The 24,735-nt window shown below is 54.3% G+C and overlaps 1 protein-coding gene across 4 annotated transcripts; it reads right to left on the reverse strand.

The window, feature by feature from the left end:
• Nucleotides 1–2,630: 2,630 nt before the first annotated feature.
• Nucleotides 2,631–24,642, reverse strand: DBF4B (DBF4B-CDC7 kinase regulatory subunit). Of its 4 annotated transcripts, XM_075918696.1 has the most exons (12): nt 24,505–24,641; nt 23,953–24,128; nt 22,870–23,064; nt 20,432–20,482; nt 19,763–19,832; nt 18,928–18,998; nt 14,317–14,353; nt 12,342–12,387; nt 9,668–9,784; nt 5,626–5,752; nt 4,735–4,859; nt 2,631–4,347 (listed from the first exon to the last, which is right to left on the reverse strand). In XM_075918696.1, exons 2-12 carry the CDS (start codon nt 24,121–24,123, stop codon nt 3,000–3,002), a joined length of 2,358 nt encoding a protein of 785 aa, XP_075774811.1. In that variant the 5' UTR covers nt 24,124–24,128; nt 24,505–24,641; the 3' UTR covers nt 2,631–2,999. The 4 variants fall into 4 exon arrangements, with proteins under 4 accessions (XP_075774811.1, XP_075774808.1, XP_075774812.1 ...); XM_075918693.1 differs by lacking the exon at nt 19,763–19,832 and having other exon boundaries at nt 18,928–19,119; nt 24,505–24,642; XM_075918697.1 differs by lacking the exons at nt 18,928–18,998; nt 19,763–19,832.
• Between the last annotated feature and the right edge of the window lie 93 nt (nt 24,643–24,735).

Below are 24,735 nucleotides of genomic sequence, written 5' to 3' on the forward strand. Positions count from 1 at the left end.
GTAATAAACCTTTAGGCTGGGTCTAGAGTGCCAAGTTTTTCTGCAAAATCATCTGCTTTTGCAGAAAAACTTGCCAGCTGTCTACACTGGCCGCTTGAATTTCTGCAAGAACACTGGCGATCGCATGTAAGATTGTCAGTGTTCTTGCAGAAATACTGTGCTGCTCCTGTGCGGGCAAAAACCCTCTTGTGCAAATCATTTGCGCAAGATGGCCAGTGTAAAGAGCACAGAATTGTTTACTTTTCCATTAAAAGCATTTCCAGAAAATCATGCCAGTCTAGACGTAGCCTTAGATCATAGATTCTAAGGGATTGGTGCCGCGTGATTTGTGGGTAAGGTCCAGAAGGTAAATTGACCAGGGATGTGGCTGGTTTCTTGGGACCGGACAGAACTCGTTCAAGGTAGGTGGGATTGGGCTCTAGAACCCCTCACCGGTACATGAGGCCAGGGGCCATCTGGGTGCCACATTACCGAATTGGAGGGAAGCAGCCAGATCGCTGCTGCACCCCTAGATGAGGGTGTTGGCCCCAGAAATTGGTATAAAAGGGAGCCATGTGGGGAATTGAATGGGAGCTTATTGTTTGCTGATCCTATGTACGCTATTTATGTGAGTAATGTCTGTGTGTGTAGGTAGGAATCTGTAATCTGTGTGGAAGCTGAATATTTCTCTGAATGTGGTTGAGCATTGCTATGATCAGGCTGATTAGCCAGGCCCTGTGGGACAATGGCACTTGATGGGCCAAGGACACACCCAAAGAATGGGGGCTGTCACCTGAGAGCAGCCAGCAGGAAACACAGGGATTGGCCTCTGACCAGGTGACCTGCTGCGTACCAGAAGAGGCCAGGAAGGGGGTATAATTAGGCCATGTGGTCGATGCCATTTTGTTCTCAGCTCAGCACTTCATCCCAGAGGCAGCATTGCAGGGATCGAAGAGCCCGGAAGACCTGTGAACCCATCTTGATGCTAGGATGTGCAACAAGAACTTTTAAACCAGCAGCTGTAACATCTCTGCTAGAGCCTGCATCGAGAACTGGGAGATTCGGTGCATGTAATGTACTATTCTTTAACAACCTTACTCTCAGGCTTTTCTTTCTTGTGTTAATAAACCTTTAGTTGTTAGATTCTAAAGGATTGGCCCAGCGTGATTTGTGGGTAAGATCCAGAGGGTAAATTGACCAGGGATCTGTGGCTGGTTTCTTGGAACCGGACAGAACTTGTTCGGGGTAGGTGGGATTGGGTGCTAGGACCCCCCACCTGTGTATAGGCCCGGGGCCATCTGGGGCACGGATATTGTTGGGATGTCGGAGGGGTTTTGCTTGTGAGGCTTCAGGCAGGCAGCTGAAGCGCTCTGTGGGACTGGTTAGTGGCCTGTTTGGAGGGGTCGCCAGTCTGGGGGCTGTAAGGAGCCCCAGATTTGAGCAATTCGCCCTGAGCGGGAGCCCTCAGCTGTGCCCAGACACGGCCCAGTCCGTCACACTGGGGCACGGATATTGCTGGGGTTTCCTGAGCAGATGCCCTCAACTGTGCTCAGACCAGGCTGGTCCGTCGCAATGGGCAGCTGTAATTTGCCATTTCTGCACAATGTGCCCTCATCCACCAGTGAAAGCCAGATCCAGCCTCTCCGCATGCACCAGCCCCCGTGCTCCCTGGTGCACCCACTTTTGCAGGGCTGGGGTAGGCTAGGCAGCAGCACTTTAAACTCAGGCCAACTTTTCCCCTTCAGCAGCGCCCCCGACTGCAGGTCAGGGACCCTGTAGAGTCCTTTCAGCAGGAACGGCTATCGAGCCCCCCCCGCCCCTCACAGAGCTGTAACAGCTCAGGAATGAGGCCCATATCCCACAAAGCCAGGCAAGGTAGGAGATCCACCTCTGAGCTCTGCCTGGGTGGAAAGAGCCAGACCTGCCTCTGCCCCACCCTGGTATGGCCACCAGTGTCCAGGTGCCGCCAAGGTGACCCAGCTGGCATGGGGGCAGCCGGCAGGCTCCAGCAGTAAGACTGAGCCCAGAGGTGACCGGAGGGCCGGGGATGCAGGACAGGTGATGGGGCCTGGCGGCTGCACAGGTAGGACAAGCACGGCAGGTAGGGGCCCTGCTGGACTGTTTCGCAGCCAGGGTAGAGGGCCCAGGCTGGCAGGAGATACCGGCAGGAGCTGCTCTGCTGGGGGCAGATGGTCCAGTGAGGGTGCTCAGCACCTCTCAGGCCTGCCAGCACAGAGGTAGGCTGGCCACACCCCCAAGCCTAGACTTTGCCCTCAGTCACACTGGAACAAGTGGACCAGAGTCCCTGATGCCAGGCTGGGTGCTGGGGCTGCAAGGGGCTGGGTAGGGGCAGGGGCTGGGTAGGACGGCACCCCCACGCCAACTCAGCCGACAAAGCCTGCTAGCCAGAGCCTGCCCCAGCTTGAGCAAGGCAGCCCCATGCGCTGCTGCTTCCCCGCTGGGGGGCAGACACCCCATCCTAAGGCCCAGCCAGCTCTGGGCCAGAAAGGTTCATGTTCCAGAGCAGAGCCCCCGCTGCTGCAGTAGAGTTTTGACACTTGTTTATTGTGGTTTTAATTCTAAAACACGCAGGAAGTTGAGCACCAAGTCCCTGCAGCCCAGGTGGGGCCCTGCAGGGCAGCTAAGGCAACACGGGAATCAGTCCCGAGAGCAGCTCAGGTGGCCCCGGTACCTGCCCCGAGGGGGAGCCAGCCGAGGAGCCACAGAAAGCAGAGTAGGCCCCGCTGTGCTGAGCCCTTCCGCCAGCACCAGGCCCGCCTGCCCCGCTGCTGCAGAGCGCCCCAGGGGCAGGGGCAGGGCGGGGGGGGGGGGGGAGCCATTGTAGAGCAGTCTTGCCTCGGCAAGGCCACCCGCTCCCCTCACTGGAGCAGCCAGGCCTGCACTGGGGAGCCCGGGCAGAGCCCCAGGGGCAGCCGGCCCCAGGCTCAGCCCCGCCCCCACTTACACTCAGCGCTGGTCACGGTCTGGCAGGGAAGGCAGGTGCCAGAGGCAGCTCCTGGCTAGCTGGGCCAGCTGCCCAGGCAGGCCTCCAGCACAGTTAAGGGGGCTCCTTCCGCTTCCGCCCCACAGGTCCAGCGGCTCCGCTCCTCTCTGCCTGCCGGCTCCAGCTCCGCCTCCGGCCTGAGGACAGCGTAGAGATGGGCCTCGTAGCCGCTGTCCCGGATGCTGGTGCAGGTCCTGCGGAGCACCTCCAGGTCTACGGCCCGGGGCCCAGGGCCCCAGAGAGCATCCGGTGAGCCGAGCAGCTGGAGGTCCCAGTCCGACTCAGAGGAAGAGGGCGATGGCCTCGGAGCGGGACCAGCGTAGCTGCTGCCTGGGGCTGGCTGGCTGGTGCTGGGAAGGGCATCTAGGCTTTCGCCAAGGGCTGTAGTGATGGGGGGCTCGCACTGTACTCCTTCGGCTACCCCAGCACGGTGCACGCAGGGGGACGCGCCGCCAGGCCTGGCCTGGGGCTTTGGCAGGTGGGGGAGGGCAGGGTGGCCTGCTGGGCAGCTGGCCTTGTCCCAGGCAGGCGATTGCAGCTCATGGCTCCACCCAGGGGCACAGCAGGGAGGTGCCGGGGCCTTCTCTGTGGGCTGCCCCTCCTGCAGGCCTGGAGTCCCTCGGTCCCAGCCCCGCTGCACGGCTGGGCTGGCCAGGGCGTCAGCCAGAGCCATGGGAGCCGGCTCGGGAGGCTCTGGCACCACATGGCCTCTGTCCTGAGGGGTCACAGAGGCAGGGAAGCCGCAGAGCTCGGCTCCAAGCATCAGCGATGGGGTGGTGCCAGCAGCTCCTCCTGCAGCCAGCCCCCCGCCCTGCTGAACAGAGCCGCTGTGCGCCAAGCCCGCCTGCTTCTCCAGGCACAGGGGGTCGCTGCTCTGCCGCAACCTCGGCCTCTTTGCCAGCTGCGGGTGGAGGCTGGCAGAGCGCTTGCGTTTCCTGGGGCAGGGTGATGCTCCTGGGGGCTCCAGCGCATCCCAGGGGGCAGGTTCAGGGGAGCAAGTAGTTGCCTCTCCACTCAGGCTCCTGCTGGCACAGGTCCACGGGCTGGGATCAGGGGCAGCAGCCCCCACTGTACTGTTAACAGCAGCCCAAGCCGGGACCCTCTCAGCCAGCCTGGGTCGCAGCGTCTGCTCAGCCCACAGCCCCAGCAGGGGGCGCCCCGCGAGCGATTCTTCAGCCACAGGGAGCTGGCCGGCCTTCTCCCGGGGCACGGAGCACTCCCCGCCCAGCCTGGCCGCTGCACTGCACTGCTGCTCCGCTTCGGCCTCCCTGGCTGCTCGGTGCCTCGGGCCCAGCTCTGGGGCTGGCGCGCCCCTGGGGGGCAGGGCCTGTGCTCGAGCGCCAGCTGTGGGTGAGCAGGGTGCCCTGGGAGAGAGGAAAGACTCACTTAATGTGGGAGCCCACGTGTGGGGCGGAAGCCAGGGCTGCGCAGGGGCAGGGCCTAGCTGGAAGTGCAGCTGTGCACGGCCCCAGCACAGGAGGGAAGTCACCAGGGTCACATGCTGGCCCAGCAGCCCTGGCAGAAAGAGGGGGACAGAGGAGCAGAAGTGCATTGTGGGCAGGGAGGGCAAGAGGAGCCCAGCATGGCTCTGGGGCCAAGGCTGCAGCAGGGGAAGGAGCCCAGGACACAGAAGCGAACGTGTCCCCATCCTGCTCTGCCAGGAAGCGTGGCCCCCTGCACGGGGCAGGGAGCAGCTCCAGCTGTGGGTTGTAAGCAGCCGCCCCCCGGGCAGCAGGGCCCCTGGGTGTTACCTGGGGGGCAGGGCACAGCCTGGGAGCTCTGCGAAGTCGTGGCGGAGCTGGGAGATGACGTGATCCACAGCTGCATACTGAGAGGCGTCCTGGGCGAAGCGCCTGTGCCGGGGGCTCTGGAGATGCTGGAACAGAGCAAGGGGAGCATGGGGCTGGCGGCCTCCGGCAGAGCAGGGTGCACTGAGCTGTGGCACCAGGCTGGCAGAGTTCAAGCGCTGCCTGCTCTGCATGGCAGCTGCCAGGGAAGGCTAGAGGCCCTCAAGGATACAGGTCTGGGAATGCTGCTCTACCCAGCTACTGCCCACCGGGCTAGGGGGCCAAGGGGTGACAGGCAAGGGGCAGGGGCAGTGCCCTCATGCTTAGCCCCCAGCAGCTTGGTGGGCACCAGCCTGGCTTGCTAGGCCCTCCCTAGGCCTTGGGCATGACTGTCCCTCCCACCCCCCCAACACCACCCCAATCCCCCTTGCCCAAAGCCCCCCCCGCCCCGTGAGCAACGCAAGCTGGGGGGTTACATGGGGCCTGGCGTGGGACAGCAGCAGGGGTCACTCACCACGGTAGTGGGAGCTGGAGAGACCCGGCAGCGCTGCTCTGCCACCCTCTCCCAGCCCGTGGTGGGGAGCCCCTGGGCTGGGGCGCTCGACCTCCCGCTGCCATGGGGAAGTGGTGCGCAGCGAGTGAGGGCGCATGTGCCGCCCCTTGCTGCTGCCCTGCCCAGGCTCCCAGGGCCCAGGCCATAGGGCAGCTGAAGCAGCCTGCTCCCGGCTTCCACTGGACGTGGGCCAAACCAAGGCCAGACCTGCTGTTTCCCCAGCGGGCAGCACGGTGGACACGTCCGCAGAGGCTCCGCTTGCCCCGAACCCCAGGCAGCCCACGTGGCGCTAGGCAGCTTACCGTCTGCAGCTCCCCGAAGGCCTCCTGGCAGCACTCACAATACCCCCTCCTCCTCTTGGGCACCGCCGCCGGGCCGGACCGGGGGCTCCCCTCTCTCGTGCTGAGGGGCTGGCAGGCCTCCGGGGCTCTGCAGGGGACACAGAATAGGGCTATACAGCTGTCATTCCCGTGCCAAGCCGCGGTTGTGCTGGGTGCCGTACAAGAGGGCTTCTGCCCCCGGGGCAGATGGGCTGAGACTGAGAAGACGGAGCACATGGGGACAGCGAGAACGCTGCTCAGTGAGACAGGACATGGCCTCTACACTCCAGCAGCCTGACCAGTGTCAGGTCGGTGCAGGTCCTTGGCAAAGGGTGGAGGTGGGACCTGAAGGCAGAAGCCAGGGCACAAGGCTCAAGGGAGGTCCAAGCTGATTAAGTGGTCCTGGGGTGAGACCCTGTGAGGGGTCAGTAACTGGTTAAGACAGGAAACAGTCGGACTAAACAGTTCTCAGAATGGAGGGGTGCCCCCAGGTATTTGTACTGGGACCAATAATATTCAACACATTAATTCAGGGTCTGGAAAGAGAGAAAGCAGCGAGGTGGCAAAGTCGGAAGATGATAAAGCTACTGAAAAGAGTTAAGTCCCAGGCACGCTGCAGAGAGTTACAGAGATCAACGGCAATCTGTCGCCTGACGTCATCTCGGGAGGTGCCGCCTGCCAGGGGCCGTATCTGAGACATCACAGAGGCACTGTCGAGGATTAGCCGGCCCTCTGATTGCTACCCCATGCTACTCCTCCACGTGGGCACTAACGATACTGACAGCCCTACTTTCTCTTTCCTAAGCAGCAGAAGAGTTTGCTTTTGTGCCCTTAATAATCCCAATTAATCACACACGCTGCCCCTTTGAAACACCACTGCTAGAGTCCTCAGCTGACCCCAGGCTCAGTACAGCTGCCCCTTTAAAACCCAGCAGTGGAGCTTCAAAGGGGCAGCACCGCAGGAGCCCAGGGTCCGCTGGAGTCCCCAGTTGATCCATGGCTCCACGTTGCTGTCCTTTTGAAGTGCCACTCTGGCACTTCGAAGGGGCAGCACTGCACAGAGCCCGGGGTCAGCTGGGGACTCCAGCTGACCCCCAGGTTCCTAATGTGCTGCCCCTTTGAAGCGCTGAAGCAATTAACATGTTAATCCAGCCCTGCGTTAATCGCAGGCATTAACACAGATAAATTGACAACCCTAATAGAAAGTATGGCAAAAGACCACCTTGACTTAACCAGGAGATCGTGCATGATCTAAAAAAAATAAAAAAGGAATCATATAAAAAGTGGAAAATAGGACATGTTACAAAGGATCAATATAAGCAAATATGGGCATGCAGGGGCAAGATTAGAAAGGCAAAGGCACAAAACGAGCTCAAACTAGCTGCAGACAAAGGGAAACAAGACGACTTTCTATAAATATATTAGAAGCAAGAGGAAGACCAAGGACCGGGTAGGCCCATTGCTGAGTGAGGAGGGAGAAACAGTAACAGGAAACCTGGAAATGACAGAGGTGCTTAATGATGTCTTGGTGCAGACTGAAACGAAGAAGTCTGATGATGAAGGAATGCATAACAGTGAATGCTAGTGGGAAGGGGGGAGGTTTAGAAGATAAAATTAAAAAACGAACAAGTTAAAAATCACTTAGAAAAATCAGATGTCTGCAAGTCACCAGGGCCTGATGAAATGCATCCCAGGATACTCAAGGAGCTGAGAGAGGAGGTATCTGAGCCTTTAGCTCTCATCTTTGAAAAACCATGGAAGTCAGGAGAGATTCCAGAAGACTGGAAAAGGGCAAGTCAAGTGCCCATCTATAAAAAGGGAAATAAGAACAACCCAGGAAGCTACAGACCGGTCAGTTTAACTTCTGTCCCAGGGAAGATAATGGAGCAGGTAATTAAGGAATTCATCTGCAAACATCTGGAAGATAATAAGGTGACAGGTAACAGCCAGCATGGATTTCTAAAGAACAAATCATGTCAAACCAATCTGATAGCTTTCTCTGATAGGATAAGGAGGCTTGTAGATAAGGGAGAAGTGATGGATGTGGAATACCTAGACTTTAGTAAAGCTTTTAGTACGGTCTCGCATGATCTTCTTATCAATAAACTAGGCAAATACAACTTAGATGGGGCTACAATGAGCTGGATAATAACTACTCCCTGAGAACGGTTAACAATCCTGCTTGAAGGGCATAAGTGGGGTTTTGCAGGGGTCTGTTTTGGGACCAGTTCTGTTCAATATCTTCATCAATGATTTAGATATTGGCATAGAGTGTAGGCTCATTAAATTTACAGATGATACGAAGGTGGGAGGGGTTGCAACTGCTTTGGAGGATCGGGTCATCATTCAAAGTGGTCTGGACAAACTGGAGAAATGGTCTGAGGTAAATAGGCTGCAGTTTAATAAGGACAAATGCAAAGTGCTTCACTTAGGAAGGAACAATCCGTTTCACACATACAGAATGGGAAGCAACTGTGAGTCAGTGTAACGTTGCTACAAAAACAAAAACCCAAATAAACCCCAGACGACCTGCAAATATGATTCTGGGAGGCATCAACAGGAGTTTTGTGAGCAAGACACGAGAAGTCATTCTCCTGCTCTACTCTGTGCTGATCAGGCCTCCAGTTCTGGGCACCACATTTCAAGAAAGATGGAGAAATTGGAGAAGGTCCAGAGAAGAGCAACAAGAATCATTAACAGGTCTAGAGAACATGAACTATAAGGGAAGCCTGAAAGAACTGGGCTTGTTTAATTTGGAAAAGAGAAGATTGAAAGGAGACACGATAGCAGTTTTCAGGTATCTAAAAGGGTGTCAAGGAGGAGGGAGAAAAACTGTTTTCTATTCTTCTTGGCCTCTGAGGTTAGGATGAGAAGCAATGGGCTTAAACTGCAGCAAGGGAGGTTTAGGTTGGACATTAGGAAAAACTTCTTAACTGTCAGGGTGGTTAAACACTGGAATAACTTGCTTAGGGAGGTTCTGGAATTTTCATCTCTGGAGATATTTAAGAGCAGGTTGGACAGACACCTATCTGGGATGGTCCAGACTGTGCTTGGTCCTGCTGTGAGGGCAGGGGACTGAACTCAACCTCTCAAGGTCCCTTCCAGTTCTAGGGTCTATGATCGTAAAGCTGGGTGACTGGGCAAAAATGTCTGATGAAATTGAGTGTTGATAAGGGCAAAGCAGTGCCCATTGGAAAACATGAAATGAGCTGTTGCCACTTGAGAGATCTTGGCAGTGTTGTGGAGTGTTCTCTGAAAACACCCACTCAACAGGCAGCAGCAGTCAAAAAGCAAACAGAATGTTGGGAATCGTTACAGGGACAGATAAGGGTGCACCATGGTCACCCCACCTCAAAAAAGATCTACTGCTCTAGGGAAAGGTTCAGAAAGAGGCAACACCAATGATTACAGGTCTGGAACAGTTTTCCTATGAGAAGAGCATTTCAGTTTGGAAAAGGGACAACTAAGAAGGAATGTGGATGACCACATAAACAGGGTTATTTACTCCTTCCCATAACACAAGAACTAAGGGCTCACCAAACAAAATTAATAGGAAGAAGGTTTACAGCGAACAGGAAGTATTTCTTCACACAGTGCAGTTATCCTCTGGCAAGGAGTTCCACAGGTTGTCATGAAGGCCAAGACTAACACGGTTCAAGGGGGCGGGGGGAATAAGCAGAGCTGGATAAACTCAGGAAGAACATCACCCCACATATGACACTTGGTTAGGCCCCACCAGCTAAGCACCAGAGAAGGAATGCCCATGGACGGAATGCCTGACTGGCCAAAAGCAGCCTGTATCCACGCCTGGCAAACCACCGTACCAATCTTTGCACAAACACACCTGGGGAGGTACCAGTAACTCGCTGGTCATTAATCTTCTTAGACGACACCTGCATGCAACAGGGAGCGTCTCTGCCCCCATGTTCATCTCCGGAGGCTGCAGGAAGCCTGGGATGCCTACAGCTCCCAGGCAGCAGCGGGGCTGGAACAGCCATGCTCCTGGGCAGCTTGCACCACCTACCTCAGTCTGCAGGAGCTTGATGGGCTTTTTAGAGGCTCAAATGGGCTGGATCTGCTTGGTGCCAGGAAGTTCAGGTCAGGGAAGCTCTCGAACTGGTGATGGAAGGGCCGGAATCTCCTGCAAGCGCCAGTGTCAGACATTAGGCACGGCCCGTCTCACTTACCTGGGCCACCACAGGTTCCTCCCTTCCCGCCCCTCAGCCTTCAACCAAGCACAGGGGCATGAATGATGGCACCTCGAGGCTTCCACTTTGCTCTCCTTTCCATCTAACATGAGGACCAGAGAGCGCTGGGCTAGCTTCGGATTCAGTGTTACACCAGCCTTGACTCGGCCTAGAGGCTCCTCCTTGGGAGACTGCTGGGGCAGGCAGCTTCCTACAGAGCCATCAGGTCCCCTTGCTTTCTGCTTCCCAGAGAAGATGGGCAGAGTTCTAGGCCAAGGGTTCAGCTCTGGAGACCGCCAGCTCCAGCCTCTGCCCTCATTTCACCAGCGCTGAACAAGCTCCAGGCTCTGCATCCGGGCAGGCTCCTTGGCTGCAAGTAGGGCTGGCCTCGTTTCTGCCTCTCAGAAGAGACAGGGCAGTGCCGTGGAGGCCACCTGCAGCCAAGCCTGCAAAGACTCTGGGATTTCCATGAGCATCCTGGGCTCCGCAGCACCAGTGGGCAATTCTATCCCTGGCTTTTCCAAGTGCAGGACAAGGGGGAAGAGGGAATCCCAAGGCAACCCTCTCCCCGCACCCTCTCATGCCATGAGCAGAGCTGGACTGGGCCCAGTGCTCCATCAGCCGCCTGTGCAGATCAGTGAGGGACAGTTGCAGCTAGAAATGCCTTGGGAGCGCAGTGGCTTCTTTACACTCCCCCAGCCTGGGACACCAGGACCCGGGGTGCTTATCTGCCTAGCAGTGGCCCCCATGAGCCCGTTATGCACCTGGTCCACTGCACTAGAGATGTTAAAAATGGTGAAAATCTCCACGGTTACTGCGCTGTGGCCCTGCGGTAGAAAGCTTTATACTTGCAGCAACACAGCCTCCCCAGGAGTGGAGCCGGCAGCCCCTGCCCGCCTGGCTCCTGGGGAGAAAGTTTTGCTACCCTGCCACAGCCAAGCTGCCGCCCGGGGAGGCTGAGTGTAACCAACACCAATAAGCATCTGCTTATGGCAGGGGTGGCCAACTCGTGTCTCGTGAGCCGCGTGCGGCTCTTCACCACAGAAAGCGCGACTCGCAAAGCGTACCCCACGGCTCACGAAGCCGCCCCTGCAAAGGGCCCCCAGTTCCCTGTGCTCATCGGGGGTAGGGGAGACGTCCGGCACAGCGAAGCAAAATGGCACCAGCCAATGGGAGCCTGATGTGGCCAAAAAGCCAAACCAGAATTTTCTTTTAAAGCTGCGTCTTCCCCCCAGGCAACTTTGCCCCTTGCACTATGTGCACAACTATTTTGGCTCTTTGCCTGTAACACGTTGGGCACCTGGCCTATGGGTTAAATGGTTAGTCGTTTCATTTTTAGATCTCCACACGGCACAAGAGCACTAAGATGGCTCCTGGCCCAAGGAGCATCCCCCCAGGCAACCCATTTCCCTCTGTTTCTCTCACCTCCAGCAGTGGGGTGGAGTTTGTCCATGCAGTGCAAGATTTACCCCAAACCTGCTGACCAATGGGAAATTCCCCTTCTGCTCTTTGCGCTTTGTTACATGCAACTCCCAGACTGAAGCTTTGGTCCTGTAGCCAGGCAGCAACCCAGCAGACACTCACTCCAAAGAGCACGTAAGGCACTTCAGTTCCAGACACTGTCCTCCCCCATTACCTCTAAAGGATTGCCTGTCTTAGCTGCACAATGAGCTACACCCCAGAAACAACTGCATTCTAGTAAGAAAGTGCATCAGAAGCCTCAGTCCCGTAGCACTTGCTGCCTCCCAGGGCTCATCACAGATGTTACTATAGGGACAAAGGCAGCCTGGCAAGTGGCAAGAATCTGTTCTTGGTGGTTTTGAAGCCTGAAATTCTGCAAGTGAGCAGAGCAGCTCTCAGAGGCCCAGAGCATCACAGTAGACACAGGTAGGAAGAGACCTCAGGTGGTCATGGAGCCTCCTGGTCAAAGCGGAGCCAATTCCAACTACATCATCCCAGGCAGGGCTCTGAGGTGCTGGTGATGCCGGTGCCAGAGCAGCCCCCCATGCTGCCCCCGGACACTCTGCTGAATGCTGGCTGCCAACTGGCCGTGGAGCCGCTGAGTGCTGCCAGTCAAGCCCAACGGCCTATCTAGCTCCTCCTTGCTCCACCCCCCAGGCCATGCTGCTGGAAGCATCCGGGGCCCACTGTGGTGACAGCTGTGCATGGACACAACCTGCCCTCACACCACACCAGGGCGGAATGACCCCCACTTGACACAGGAACTGAGGCCCAGGGAGACGAAGGCCCACTTGGAACTGGTTGACCTAGGAACGGAGCCCAGGCTTCCACCCAGCACGGCCATCCCTGGTGCAGCCTAGGCTACATTTCTGGACTGCACTTCTCAGCACTAGAAGTGCAGCAGCAAAGCAGCTGTGAACGGGGGCTTGGCAGGTTACACTAAAGGTCACAGGGCAGGGAGCCTAGGGCTGAGGGACCCCTTGCAGTCCTTCGGCAGGAGCGCAACATCTGGCCACAGTTGGGAGGATCAGCTTGAAGTGGCTCATTCACCTGCTCTGGTCCTCGATCTTCAGAAACGGAGGCTTCAGTTTCCTCACTAGAAGGAGAATTTCACAGTTAGCAGCTGCTGGGACCCCTCTCCCCCAGAGCACCCCCTGCACTGCCCCATGGGGAGGACTTTATCCTAAGCCCGAGCCCAACCAGCCTGGGCTGATGCCAAAACCTGAGGCTCCAGCCCTGGAAGGTGGGGCTCACATTCCCGGCCCCTGATGAAGCTGAAGTCCTTGGGTTTCACTTTTTCCCTCCTGCCCCACCCCAGGACATCAGGGCTCAGGCGTCGGTGCTCCAGGACTGCAGGAGGGGTCACAGTGCAGTGACGTTCGAGAACCCTGGGCTTGAGAACTGGGGACGGTTCCTTCTTTAGCCCGGCCCAGAGAGCTCAACACCAAGTCTGACCACCCCTGCTTGGGGTAGAGTGACCCCAGGGCCTCTGAGCAGGTGGGAGCCAAAGTCTTTCATCCAGGACAGCAAGTCACCAGGGGAAGTAGCTGGGAAAGCACCAGGCGGGGATGTTGCCACAGCAGTGCTGGGTGCTCAGCACTTTTCAAAGTCAGACCCATATTTAGGGACCTAAAGCGAGGCTGGAAGTGCAGCAGCATTTGGTACCTGCATAAGCTAAAGCAAGTGCTCTGATTACTGACAGCCCCCACCCCACTGGCACTGAGTGCAGTCTCAGCACTGGCTCTCCGGCACGGAGCTCTTCCAGGGCGGACAAGAGTGAGGGCTAGTGTCAGGGGCAGCAAGGGGGCCAGAGCTCCAGCCATCTTGGTCCCACTCTATAGGAGCAAAAGAGGCACAGGGCCACGGTGCCCCAGCTCTCAAGGTCACCTTTAAAACCCCACAGCCTGCTGCAGAGAGTTAGGGGACAGACTTGCTTCCAGCCTGAATGCTTTGAAGGCAACAAAGGCTTCTCCCAACATTCCCTTTCTGGCAGGACGAGGCAGGGCACAGACTGCACAACCGCCCTGGTGGTCTAGGCCATGGAAGCACGGCCACACTGGAGCTATGTGTGCTACCCATCCCATCTGGGCAGTAGCGAGCCGAGTATATAAACACGGGGGATTTTTTAAGGCAGGGTCAGTCCTACTGTGGCACTGCAGCAGCATATTGCAACCTCCTGCTAACAGCTGTGAGTGGGATGTGGGGAAACGTGCTATCTGCGGAGGAGGTTTTATTCCTACTTCTTTTCCCAGCCAACAGTGGATTCAGAAACTTAAGCACCAGTAGCACAGTCCTCACCCTAACTCCCAGTTCTAGAAGCCCTGCTAGAAAGCCTCTCATAGCGCAGAAGAGACCAGCTAAGCAGACAAATGAGTGACAAGTTTACACGATCCCGCTGGGTATCAAGAGCATAAAGCCAGACACACAGGCAACATCTCTGCTGTACATCAAAGTGCCGCACAGGCTTTAGAGCACAGCAAGGGGAGCCCAGACAGAACGAGTCGGATCTTGGACAAGGGCCGTAGAAGGTTTACCAGAAGCCCCATCCTTAATGAGTGAGGCTTTCTGGCTCCACTTAACCGCAGGGACCGGAGCAGCTCCCCTCCAGCCCGGCAGAGCTCACTCTAGCCCGATGGAACCTGCTGCAGGCAGGGACTGCTCTGGCCAGTTGGGCTGCCATGGCCAGGGGATGTTACAGCCCAGCCCCCCGCACGCAGGTTACACGCTGTGGCTCCTGGCTGCAGAGCCTGTGGCAAAGCCTTCTGGGGAGCAGGTGAGCAGCCCCTGCTGCTAGTGAGGCTTCCCTGGTAGAAGCTTAGCTTTCCCCGCAGAGCCTGCAGCACGGCACCGCTCAGATTCTTGGCAGTTACATGGTTCCCTCTGTAAATGATTTTACATCCCTCACCTGGGCAGTACACGGCTTTGATGGAACAGAAGTTCTCACAAAAGCAAATAGTTTTGTTGAGTGTCACTGGGTAATGTCATGGAAATGCCCCACAGCTGAGAATAAAACGTCTGTACTGACCTTTAAGGACTCCTGGCCCCACTGAGAAACACTTCACCTAGACAGAAACAGACAACAGCCACTCAGCAGCCTTCCAATTCCAGAGCCGGGGGTGGGGAAGAAGAGAAGGAGAGGGGGGAGGGAGAAGGGAAAATGGGCAACCCAGGGTACTTCCATCCTTAAGGAAGCCTTCAGATGCAGCTGCATACCACATGGACACTAGCGGTGCCTCACTCTCTCAAGGCCTCTGCAGTGGCAGGGAACTGATCATGTGACCTGCCCAGATGATCTGGTGAGACCCCCATACTGCATAGGAAACCCCCCCACTCACCCAACATCTGCCAGTTTGACCTGGAGGAAAATTCCTTCCCAACCCAACAGCGAGTGATCAGTGTGACCCTGAGCATGAGCAGACACACTAACGAGGCAATGGAGACATCATTCCCTGCACTGCCTCCGGGCACTGGTCCACCCTGTTCAGCATCATCTCCAGCTGTGGCCAATCCCTGCTGTTTTAGAGGCACGTGAAAAACCCAGAACATCTGACCAAAAGAACAGATTCTTTCCTGACTAGGGATGTTCAAATGACACTTTAGTACGTGTAAGCACTGAACTTTCCAGCCGTTACACGTTCACATGCAGGGGGAGCAGGCGGTGTTCACATCCCTAGCCCTGACCTCTGCAGGCAGCTTTGAGCCCTGAAATGTGAGATTTAATAACCACTCTTTCTGCACAGCTGCTTGTGTCAGACATGCAGAGGACAGTGGGAAAGGCAGAGCAGCACTTCCTGTTCACCAGTCCACAAAGGAAGGGCTGCAGTGCTGCTCTCAGAGCAGGATAAAGAATCTTTTTGCATAATCCTAACTGCACCCTCCCAGCTCAGCCGTTCACTCCCTCCCAGTGCTGGCAAGCTGCATCTGGTGTCAGTGGCATATGTCCAAATTAATCCAACCACCAGGCGGGAGCAGAGTTGAAAGCCCCTTTCATGACCAAGGATCCTGTCCATGGGTCAGTGCTTAGGCACCGTGAGCAAGTCACCCTCAGCTTCCTCTTCAGTAAAATGAAGACTGAGTTTAAGCCCCAGCATTGTGAGGCTGGCTTTCCAGGGCCTAGATCATTTGTGCTCCCTTTGGGATCTCTGGCATGTCCGCATCTTTCCTGATGTGTGGACATGAGAACTAGGCAGCGTTCTAGTAGCTGTCTTACCAACACCAGACAATCCTAGGAATGAAGGGATCTAGATGGATCATCCAGTCCCACACTAGCATAGGCTTAAGTCAGTCTAGAACATCCCTGACAGGTGTCCATGCTAGCCACATGTGGCTATTTGTTGGGTTGAGTGTGGCTAGTCTGCTATAGCCGTAGCCACTATAGTGACTACTGTAGTAATAAAAGGACCTGACAATAAAGGCCTGGTGTGAGGCCTAAGGCCTGAACAATAGTCAATGCTTTGCTAACAAAGCAAAGCTAAACTGTGAGCAAGAGGCAGGTCCTACTCTCAGAAACTAGGCAAGGACAGGGCTGCTGATATTGCAGAAACACACATACCTAGGAGGAACTAGGCACAGGCCAGGCACAAACATTTCAGGAGGCTGGTAACAGAACATCTTGCTGCAGAAACATCTGGGTACCAATACACTCCCCATAGATAGCAGGGACATACCGACACAGGGTCAGGATGACAGCATGATGGATAGGGATGTTTTGATCAAACCACTACATACAAGGTAATTGATTATATCTAGGTACATCAGGTGGAGTCAATCTAATACATTTAAGGCTGGTAACCTGGTACATAAAGAAGTGATGTCAGTTTGTTCATGTCTATAAAAGGCCACCGCAAATGCTGCATACTGGCCGACCTGGAGGGTGCGCTAGGCACCTGAACAGCAGGTGTTATTGCCTAGACTTACAGAATACACAGTGGCTTAACTTTGACTAACCGCTATTAATATAGTGACAGAAATGTAGCCGTGTTAGTCTAGTGTAGCTGAAACAAAATACAGGACTATGTAGCACTTTAAAGACTAACAAGATGGTTTATTAGATGAGCTTTCGTGGGCCAGACCCACTTCCTCAGATCAAATAGTGGAAGAAAATAGTCACAGCCATATATACTAAAGAATACAATTTAAAAGCAACTGTCATTTCAACCAGAAAGGACACCGTCTCAATGACCTGCTAACCTGCATCCTACTTCAGAAGACATTCAAATCTGCACTTGAAAGGGAATCCTCTGAACTGGCATTCATGCTAAAATTTGACACTCTCCGCAGGGGACTTAACAAAGACTCCAACTATCTTACCCATTACAAAGATAGCTTCCCCAATTATCACCTCTAATACTGTTAACTCACAGACATCTACCCTTCCCCACCTCTAATATCATTAACTCACTGGCATTCACCTTCCTCCCCCCCCCCCCCCCCCCGCATTCCCCTTCTGTTCTGAAATGTGATTTGTCCTTTTCATATGTGTTCATTTTTTAAAATTGTATCCTTTGGTATATATGGCTGTGACTATTTTCTTCCACTATTTGATCTGAGGAAGTGGGTCTGGCCCACGAAAGCTCATCTAATAAACCATCTTGTTAGTCTTTAAAGTGCTACATAGTCCTGTATTTTGTTTCCACTATTAATATCTGTTATATGGCAATAGGCCTGTTATGTGTTGGTACCTTGTCAACACGGCCAAAGGCGCAGTGGTGTAGCATTGTAGAATCTGCTACCAACTGTTAGAGCTTTGCATATGACAAACCTACTTGATTGATTTCAAGCCTTGCCTGCCTCTGTCGTTTCTGGGGGCTCTCAGAGATCTCCTGTGTTGACCCAAGTGCACGGGGTCCAACACTCTAGATAAAGGGAGCACTGATGGTTATGCACGCAGCTGAAAGTGTATCACCGATGGACTAGAGGTTCTGTCAGGAATGCACTGGGACATCCCTGACTAGAGGGCACGGAACACTGGCAGTACAGACGACACTGGAAGTTATGACAGCTACTGCTTTGGAACTGGTTGGACACCACAGGTCTAAACCAAACCATCACTTCCCTACTTCTGATTTTTCTATACTTGTTCTTTACCACACTTTTACACAGATCTCATATTGAGTGAATATCTACAGACACTGTCCTGCTGAGTCACTACTTCCCTCAAAACAGTCTTCCTTCTGTACATATAACCTGGATTCCTTGATGTATTACTTTACATTTGGCTGTATTAAAATGCATTACTGGATTGTGATCATTGAATTATTTAGATTACTAACAGTATCCTGTCCTCTTAAATTACTGCACTAATCTTTGGGTCACCTGTAACTTTATCAAAGATTTTGTAGTGTTACCTAGAAGGTTTATGGGGAACATGTCATACTGATTTATTTTGTTGAGCTTACAAGATCGACTGAAAGTAGTAACAGTGTTGATGTTAGAGGCTTCTGTGTACTTCATGATACTTTGATTAAAAACTAGTATGTAAAGTTAATGTGGCACATGCTAAATGCATCAAAACTGGCTCTCTCCTCCAACAGATGCATTTTTACTGGGGTCCTGCAGAGATCAGTTCTTGGATCTATGCTATTTAAAGTCTTTAGGTTTTCTGTCAGGTCATTGTCCTGATAATACAGGACAATGTAGCACTTTAAAGACTAACAAGATGGTTTATTAGATGATGAGCTTTCGTGGGCCAGACCCACTTCCTCAGATCTGAGGAAGTGGGTCTGGCCCACGAAAGCTCATCATCTAATAAACCATCTTGTTAGTCTTTAAAGTGCTACATTGTCCTGTATTTTGCTTCAGCTTCCCCAGACTAACACGGCTACATTTCTATCACTGTCCTGATAATGTTTGCCAATGAAAAACTCCATGGGGATGCTGTGGCCAAGTGGGCTAATCCTTGGGTGCATAAACAGGGCAATCTCAGTTAGAGATAATATAACTATTGCACCCATGTCAAATAAGAGTACAACTGGGGCTGGAACTCTGCATCCAGTTCTGGGGTAGGTAGTTTAAGGAGGATGTTAAGTTGGGGAGAGTTCAGAGAAGAGCCATAAAACTAGTCAAAAGCTTAGAAAACCTGCTGTGCAGTGAAAGAGACTCAAGGAGCTCAGTCTGTCCCTCAAAGAGGGTAAGGTGTGACTTGAGCACAGTGGGTAAATATCTATCTAGGGAACAACTATTCCATCATGGGCTCTTCAATCTAGCAGAGAAAATGTAACATAATCCAGTGGCTGCAAGTTGAAACTAAGTTCAGACTAGAAAAAAAGTAACCAACTGTTGGAACAGTTTACCCAGAGCCACAACGGATTCTCTATCCTGAGATGTTTTAAATCAATATTGGATGTTTTCCTAGAAGCTCTTCTCCAGGAATTGTTTGCAGGAAGTTCCATGGCCCATTTACATAGGAACTCAGACCCTCCTGGCCTTTGTATCTAGGCATTGTTAATAAAAATATTGATCAGCATTGGAGAAATCTGACCCCTGTGGAGCCCTGCTCATTGACCTTGCATGTTCAGCCAAGCCCTAAAGTGAACCTGCTGTAAGACCCTGGGCTAGCTAAAGGGGCAAAAACCCACTTGATTTCACTCCTGTTACCAGGAAGCCCTGGAGTGGGGGCAAGGTTTAAGTGAGTTACCGTCATCTTCTCACTCTTCTTCCTTGCTCTGGTTGTGCGGAACAGCAGCTGCTGCACATAGGCCATCATGTCTGCATGGGGTGGGAGGTCAAGGAGCCAAAGCCCAGAGAAACAGCAGGAGCCAATACCCCACAGCAGACATAGCAAACAGAGGATGAACTGCAATTCCATACATCGACCCTCCTCCACCACCTGTGGGCAAAGTGTGGTATTGCACATCCTCCGTCCAGGGAAGAAGGGCTGGCCAGAGCTAGTGGCCTGATTGGAGGGAGCTGTTTGTTGGTTGCTACAGCTAACCCCCAGGGAACCGATCACAACAGCCCAGCAAATGTAGACAAGCCGTAAGCAGCAGTTGGAACCAAGAGCTTTTGGCTCTAGATGCTGGCTGCTGTGCTCTCCTCCTGAACGGATGGGGCTTGCTACATGCCAGGTCAAGGCACTTCCACAGGACTTGTGACACTATTGATGCTAAACATGGTTTGTGCCAATGCCAAAGCCTTCATGGCTATCAATCCACAAGGGCCTGGCTTTGACAGAGGCCAAGGTTATGCCAAGTGGCAGTTCTGTGCCTCTGCCTGGCAACTGGAATCCTTGGCTCAGGAGAGGACGGTTGCAGTCAGATGGTCTGACAAAGCCCACCCCTCCTCCCCCCAGATCTTAGAAGACCCTTCCTTCAAAGTCTGTTTCTCGAGGCCAGCAAAGCCTCAGTCAATGTGATCCATTGCCACAGTTGAATTCCTGCTGTCCCCATAACCAACACCACTGACTTAGATGCAGAAGCTAGAGATTAGAGGTCAGTCTCCCCGGGCCCCATACAATTTGTGTAGAAGGATACCATCCACATGCAGGATCTGGACCCCCCAGGAGCGGGCACTGGCAAGGATGCTACTGCCACTGCTGGAGTCCTGCACAAGCAAGAGGAGAGTTCCATGTCTACACAGCAGCATTATTCCGAAATAACAGAGTCTGAGTCTACACAGGCAAGCTGGAGGACTCCTTACTCCGACTCCTGTAACCCTCATCTGAGGAGGAGCAAGAGCACTCTTCCTCTGATTTCGCTAATTCGGAATTCCTGCTGCGGAGACAGTGCCTAGAGCAGAAATAAGCTATTTTGACTTTAGCACTGCAATTGACGTAGCTTATTTCAGCTTTGAATTAGAAGCCATGGCTTCCCTAATGGAAAGGCTGCAACCCTCCTGCTCAGTAGCAGTTTTCAGGGGTAGCTTGCCCTTTAAGTGACTCCCGGTTACTGTCCAGCTCGAGAGCCATCTCTGGGAGGCAGCACATGGGAATGGAATAGACCCCATAACGAGCTGAATGGCTTGGACCACCAGGCACCATTACAGCCCTGCACTTCTTAATGGAGGACTCACTCGCAATGGCCCAGGTGGAGTCTTGTAATCGGCCAAGTCCCTTCCTCAGGCACAGGCCGGATGGCTGTTCTGCTCAGCAACACCTCGCACCCACCTGCTTAGCGGGAGAAGCCCATCAGCATGCTGCTTACCTGGTTCCTCATGGCCTTCTGCAGCAGCTCCTTGCCCCTGCTGATCAGAGCCTGTAGAAGACACAGGCCAAGTAGCATTCAGACCAAAGGCTCCCGAGCAGCCAGAGAAGTGGATCAATACGCTGCTGCCCAGAGCGTTTTAAAGCGAGAGGGACAGATTCCTGGAGACATCGCGCACCATGTCCCCGGCACTCCCACCCCAGCTTACTGACCTCCAGGGAGAGAATACAAAGGGTTTAACCTTCTCAGGGGAGAAGGCTCAGATTTGCTCAGAGCCCCACACTCCCCTTCTCCAGCCCAGGCTCTTCACTGCAGATACCATTTTGACAAGGACAACTGTCTCCCGGGCAGCAGCTGCAAGTGGCTTTGTACTTGGCTGTCCTATATGACTGAGTCTGCCAAGGACATCTGTAGCCCTCAACTTGCAGGCCAAGCCATCATGCTGAAGCATGATGGTTTAGAGCAGGCCTGGCCAAAATACGGCTCATCAAGCCACTGGATCAGGCCTGCGGACTCTGTGGGGAGCCCCAGGCAGGCTCCCTGCTTGCCCCACACCACCTGCAACTGCTCTTTAAAAGCTATGTTCCTGGAAGGGGGGGGGGGGGGGGGGCGGCCTTCAGGCACTTCTCCCACCAGCTGGTTTCTAACCAAGAACAACAGGCAGCCACAAAGCACCATGCCCCACTCCCCTCCAGCTCATGGTTATTTACACACAAATGGCCCTGCAGCCTGTGCGGGGGCAGGGCAGGCTTCCTGCCTTCCTGAGAAACGTGCTGGGCTGCTGGTCAGGAGTCACTTAGGTAAGTCTCCTGGCCAAAGCCTGCCTCTGCCACCTCAGCCCCTCCCTTCCCCAACATCTGCCCCCCAACTCCACATATCCAAACCCTCTATCCCCCTCCTGCATCCATATAGGTAAAACTAAAACCCACAGCCACTCATGTGTTCACTTAGTCACTTCTCTGAATTAAAAGTTACTTTAAATCATCCAGTGATTAGTTGGTCAGTCCAGTGCCCCAGGTCACAACCGCCTCCTTCACCCAAACCCCATTCTCCTTCCTGCACCCCAATCCCTCACCCCATGCTCCCCTCTGCACCCAACTTCCATCCCAGACCCCACATTTCCTCCAGTATAATGGAAGAATGCAGCCCTTGACCACTCCAAAAATCTGGGAGTGGGCTGCCTCCATCAAAAATGGCTGCCCACCCCTGGATTAGAGACTGTAGTGCAGGCTCGGTTAACAGTGCAGCAGGGGACTCATGCCAGATCTGCTACAGAAGCCATTTGGCCTCTGCACTGGCATACCCAGCAGGGGAATCCTGCTGCAACATGCCTCATCGGACCTCAGGGAAAGAGCAAGGTTGCTTCGAGTTTGTGGGTGGGACTCAAGCCATCTGACCTTTTGTGTTTACCAGGCAGGGTGCTGGCCATGACTTCAACAGGGGCTGCCCAGGGTCTTTTCTACTAAGAACAGTTCAATAGTCACTGATTTTAAAGATTGGAAAGACAGGCCCTGAAGTGCAACACTGAGCCCCTTGACCAGCATGGAGCCCCAGTCCACTCATTTCTTGCCCCTGCCTCCTCTCCAGGGTATCCTCCCACCTGCCAGGGTGCATTGGGAGGTTCAGCTTAGATCTATCGAGTCTTCCTCTGCCTCACACAGGAGCTTGCAAGGAGGCTTTCCTTGAAAGTTCTATGTAGGGGACCTGAAGGCATCCTACCAGTTCCCTGATGACTCTTCTGCTCTAGCAAGGTTTGTGCCAGGAGCAAAACCCAATGACATTCAAAGCAGGAAGGGGCACCATTCACATCCATCCCACCAGACAGTGCCAGAACAAGTCACATACGAAGAAATTAGAAGCAAATCTATACAAGAAACAAGCCCCTATGATCTTAGCTGAGCGCAAAACTAATCAGCCAAACAAACAATTTCTTCTGGCATTTAGCCTGGCAAAGACAGCAAGGCGTGCTATGCTTCCAATCTGTAGCAACCCAGAAGAGAAATATCAGCTTCTATGCCAACATGTCCTACTAGAAACTTGGGTAAATTCCTATGGTATTTACCCATGGACCACGGATAAGCAATCGTCTGGGTGAGCCAGTCATGCTGAGTTAGTCTGCCCCCTTAACACTTCCCATTTTGATTGTGAACCGTAAATGAAGGGCAGTGTCATGCCACTGTATGCTGTTGCACCCCAGAGGCAGTTGCACCAATTTCTATGAACATTTTGTAGAATGTTTGGAGATAAATCTTTTACTTTTGTAGCATTTTAGGCATCTTGAGGCACTGCTTGTTGGGCAGAGCCTATTGATCAGTGTAACTAGGACAGATGAACAGACAGGTATTCTCAGCGAGGCAGACAGACTTCTGTAGCTACTACTCTCACGCTCTGCTTCCCACCAACCACTACCCCAAGGCTTAAGCCTGCCAAGGTCTTACGCTGTCTGCTGGCTTGTGATGAGGCCCCCCACGGCTCCCTTTGGGCACAGAAGAGGGCAGAGTTTTTGCTTTGGCATCGCCTGAAGCTGCACTGCTCCGTGTCTCAGTCTGTTTCCCAGGCACACAGTCCAGTTTGGCCTCTTTGCTGCTGGAAACCACATAACTGACTTCTTTACTCAAGAAACTTTCAATCACCTGCATCAGAGACAAAAACATGGTCAGATGCAGAGCAATACAGCAAGATTTGAACATCTTGGTAGCCAGTGACACAAAGCAGCCACCATCTTCAGTTGCTTAGGTGGAAGAAGAGTGCTGTGTGAGACCTTGTCTAAGCTAGACATGTCTCCCCTTCCAGTCTTAAAGCTTCCTCCCCAATCATGCAAGATCATTAATGACATGCATCTGAAAGATATTTTGCAGATTATACTGGTTAGCCTAGAGAGCTAGGACACTTGAGAATCAGTTTACATGCAACAGCCAGTGTCATCCAGCCCCCAAATGCTCTGTTCTTGAAAAATTGGCCCTTTGGTAACTTGAAGTCTCTGCTACAAACCTGGGTAAATGCCTATGATATTTATCCATGCACCATGGATTAGCAATAGTCTGCATTACCCAGCCATGCCAGATCACAGGGATTTACCCAGGTCTGTAGCAGTGATTTCAAGAAATTGGCTCCCATTTAATAGCTACATTTCCAAAAGAGACCAGCACCCAATACTCCTAAAGAACTGACACTCCTTGGAAAACCTGGTCCTATACAAAGAGAAGCATAAGCAGCTTGGGATGTTCTCTTTTAGGCTTGAAAAGAGTCCTGCGACTTCCTGAGTCCTGCAGGTGGAAGCACACGTGGTAAAGAGACAGGTCTGGGGCTTTCCAGGAATGCATGCCTACCCCTCGCCCCCCACTACTTTTCATTAAGGGCTGAACTAGAGGCGCTCCATTTCACCATCCCACCCAAACGCATTCAGCAACTCTGCTCCTTGCCAATGCAACACTCCTGCAGCAGCCCAGAGCCTTTGGCTCCTCTGGAGCTAGAGCCCAGCTGCTCCTGCTCTCCAGCAGGCCAGGCGCCTCCATACTCACCCCACCCAGCTGCTTTATCGTCGCCACCAGAAACTGCGTCGGCTTGTTGCTCGGCAGATCCAGGTAGAAGGATTTCCCCAGGAAGGGCAGGTTCCCGGAGGGCCCCACCACGTCCCGCCGCTGCTGCCTGTCGGGGGGTCTCCTGCGCCCCTTCTCCGCGTGGCACCCCATCGCACCTGCCAGACACAGCCGCCAGGGATCAGCCGGCCGCGGGGGCGCGCGGGCAGCAGGCGCGAGCGCGCGCCCGGCCGCATCCCGGGACTGGTCCCGCGCGCCTCGAAGGGGCGGGGCTGAGAGCGCGTGGCGCGGGACGCGCCGGGGGGCGGGGCTCAGTGACGCTAAGCGGCAGGGCAGAGCCCGCGCGCCCCTCCCCCCCCGTTCCCGTAGCAGGGAGCTGACGGGGGGGGGGGCTCATTTCAACCTCCCCCCCCCCCCCGCCAAGTGACTGCGCCGTTCTCCCGCCCCGTCCCTGTGGGGGCGTCACCAGCACGGGCGGGGCCAGCCTGGGGTGCGGAGCCGAGCCGGGGGGGGGGGGGGGGGGGGGTCGCTCACCTCCGCCACCTTCTCCTCACAGCTCCGCGGCTCCCAATTTAAATTTCCTGCCCGCCCCGCCCCCTTCGCGCCGACCCGCTACGGTGGCCGGGGAGGGACCAACCGCCACAGGGCGGCCGCGCGCGCGCGCTCCGCCCCTCCCCACCGCGCGGCGGCGCGAGGCGGGCCAGGCTGCGCTGAGCCGAGCCCCGCTGCGAGCCGCGCACTGACCCGCGGGCAGGGGCCCCCTGG

The sequence above is a fragment of the Pelodiscus sinensis genome, unplaced genomic scaffold (assembly GCF_049634645.1).
Source record: "Pelodiscus sinensis isolate JC-2024 unplaced genomic scaffold, ASM4963464v1 ctg39, whole genome shotgun sequence".
In the NCBI taxonomy this organism is placed as follows: domain Eukaryota; kingdom Metazoa; phylum Chordata; order Testudines; family Trionychidae; genus Pelodiscus; species Pelodiscus sinensis.

Bases quoted from the DNA above. Each gene is read 5' to 3' on its own strand.
- DBF4B (XM_075918693.1), bottom strand. From the start codon at position 24,123: ATGGGGTGCCACGCGGAGAAGGGGCGCAGGAGACCCCCCGACAGGCAG. The intron at 23,065-23,952 runs GTGAGTATGGAG...TCTCTGATGCAG, and splicing joins CGATAAAGCAGCTGGGTGGG to GTGATTGAAAGTTTCTTGAG. The intron at 4,348-4,734 runs GTAACACCCAGG...CCTCTCTCCCAG, and splicing joins GGCTGTGCCCTGCCCCCCAG to GGCACCCTGCTCACCCACAG.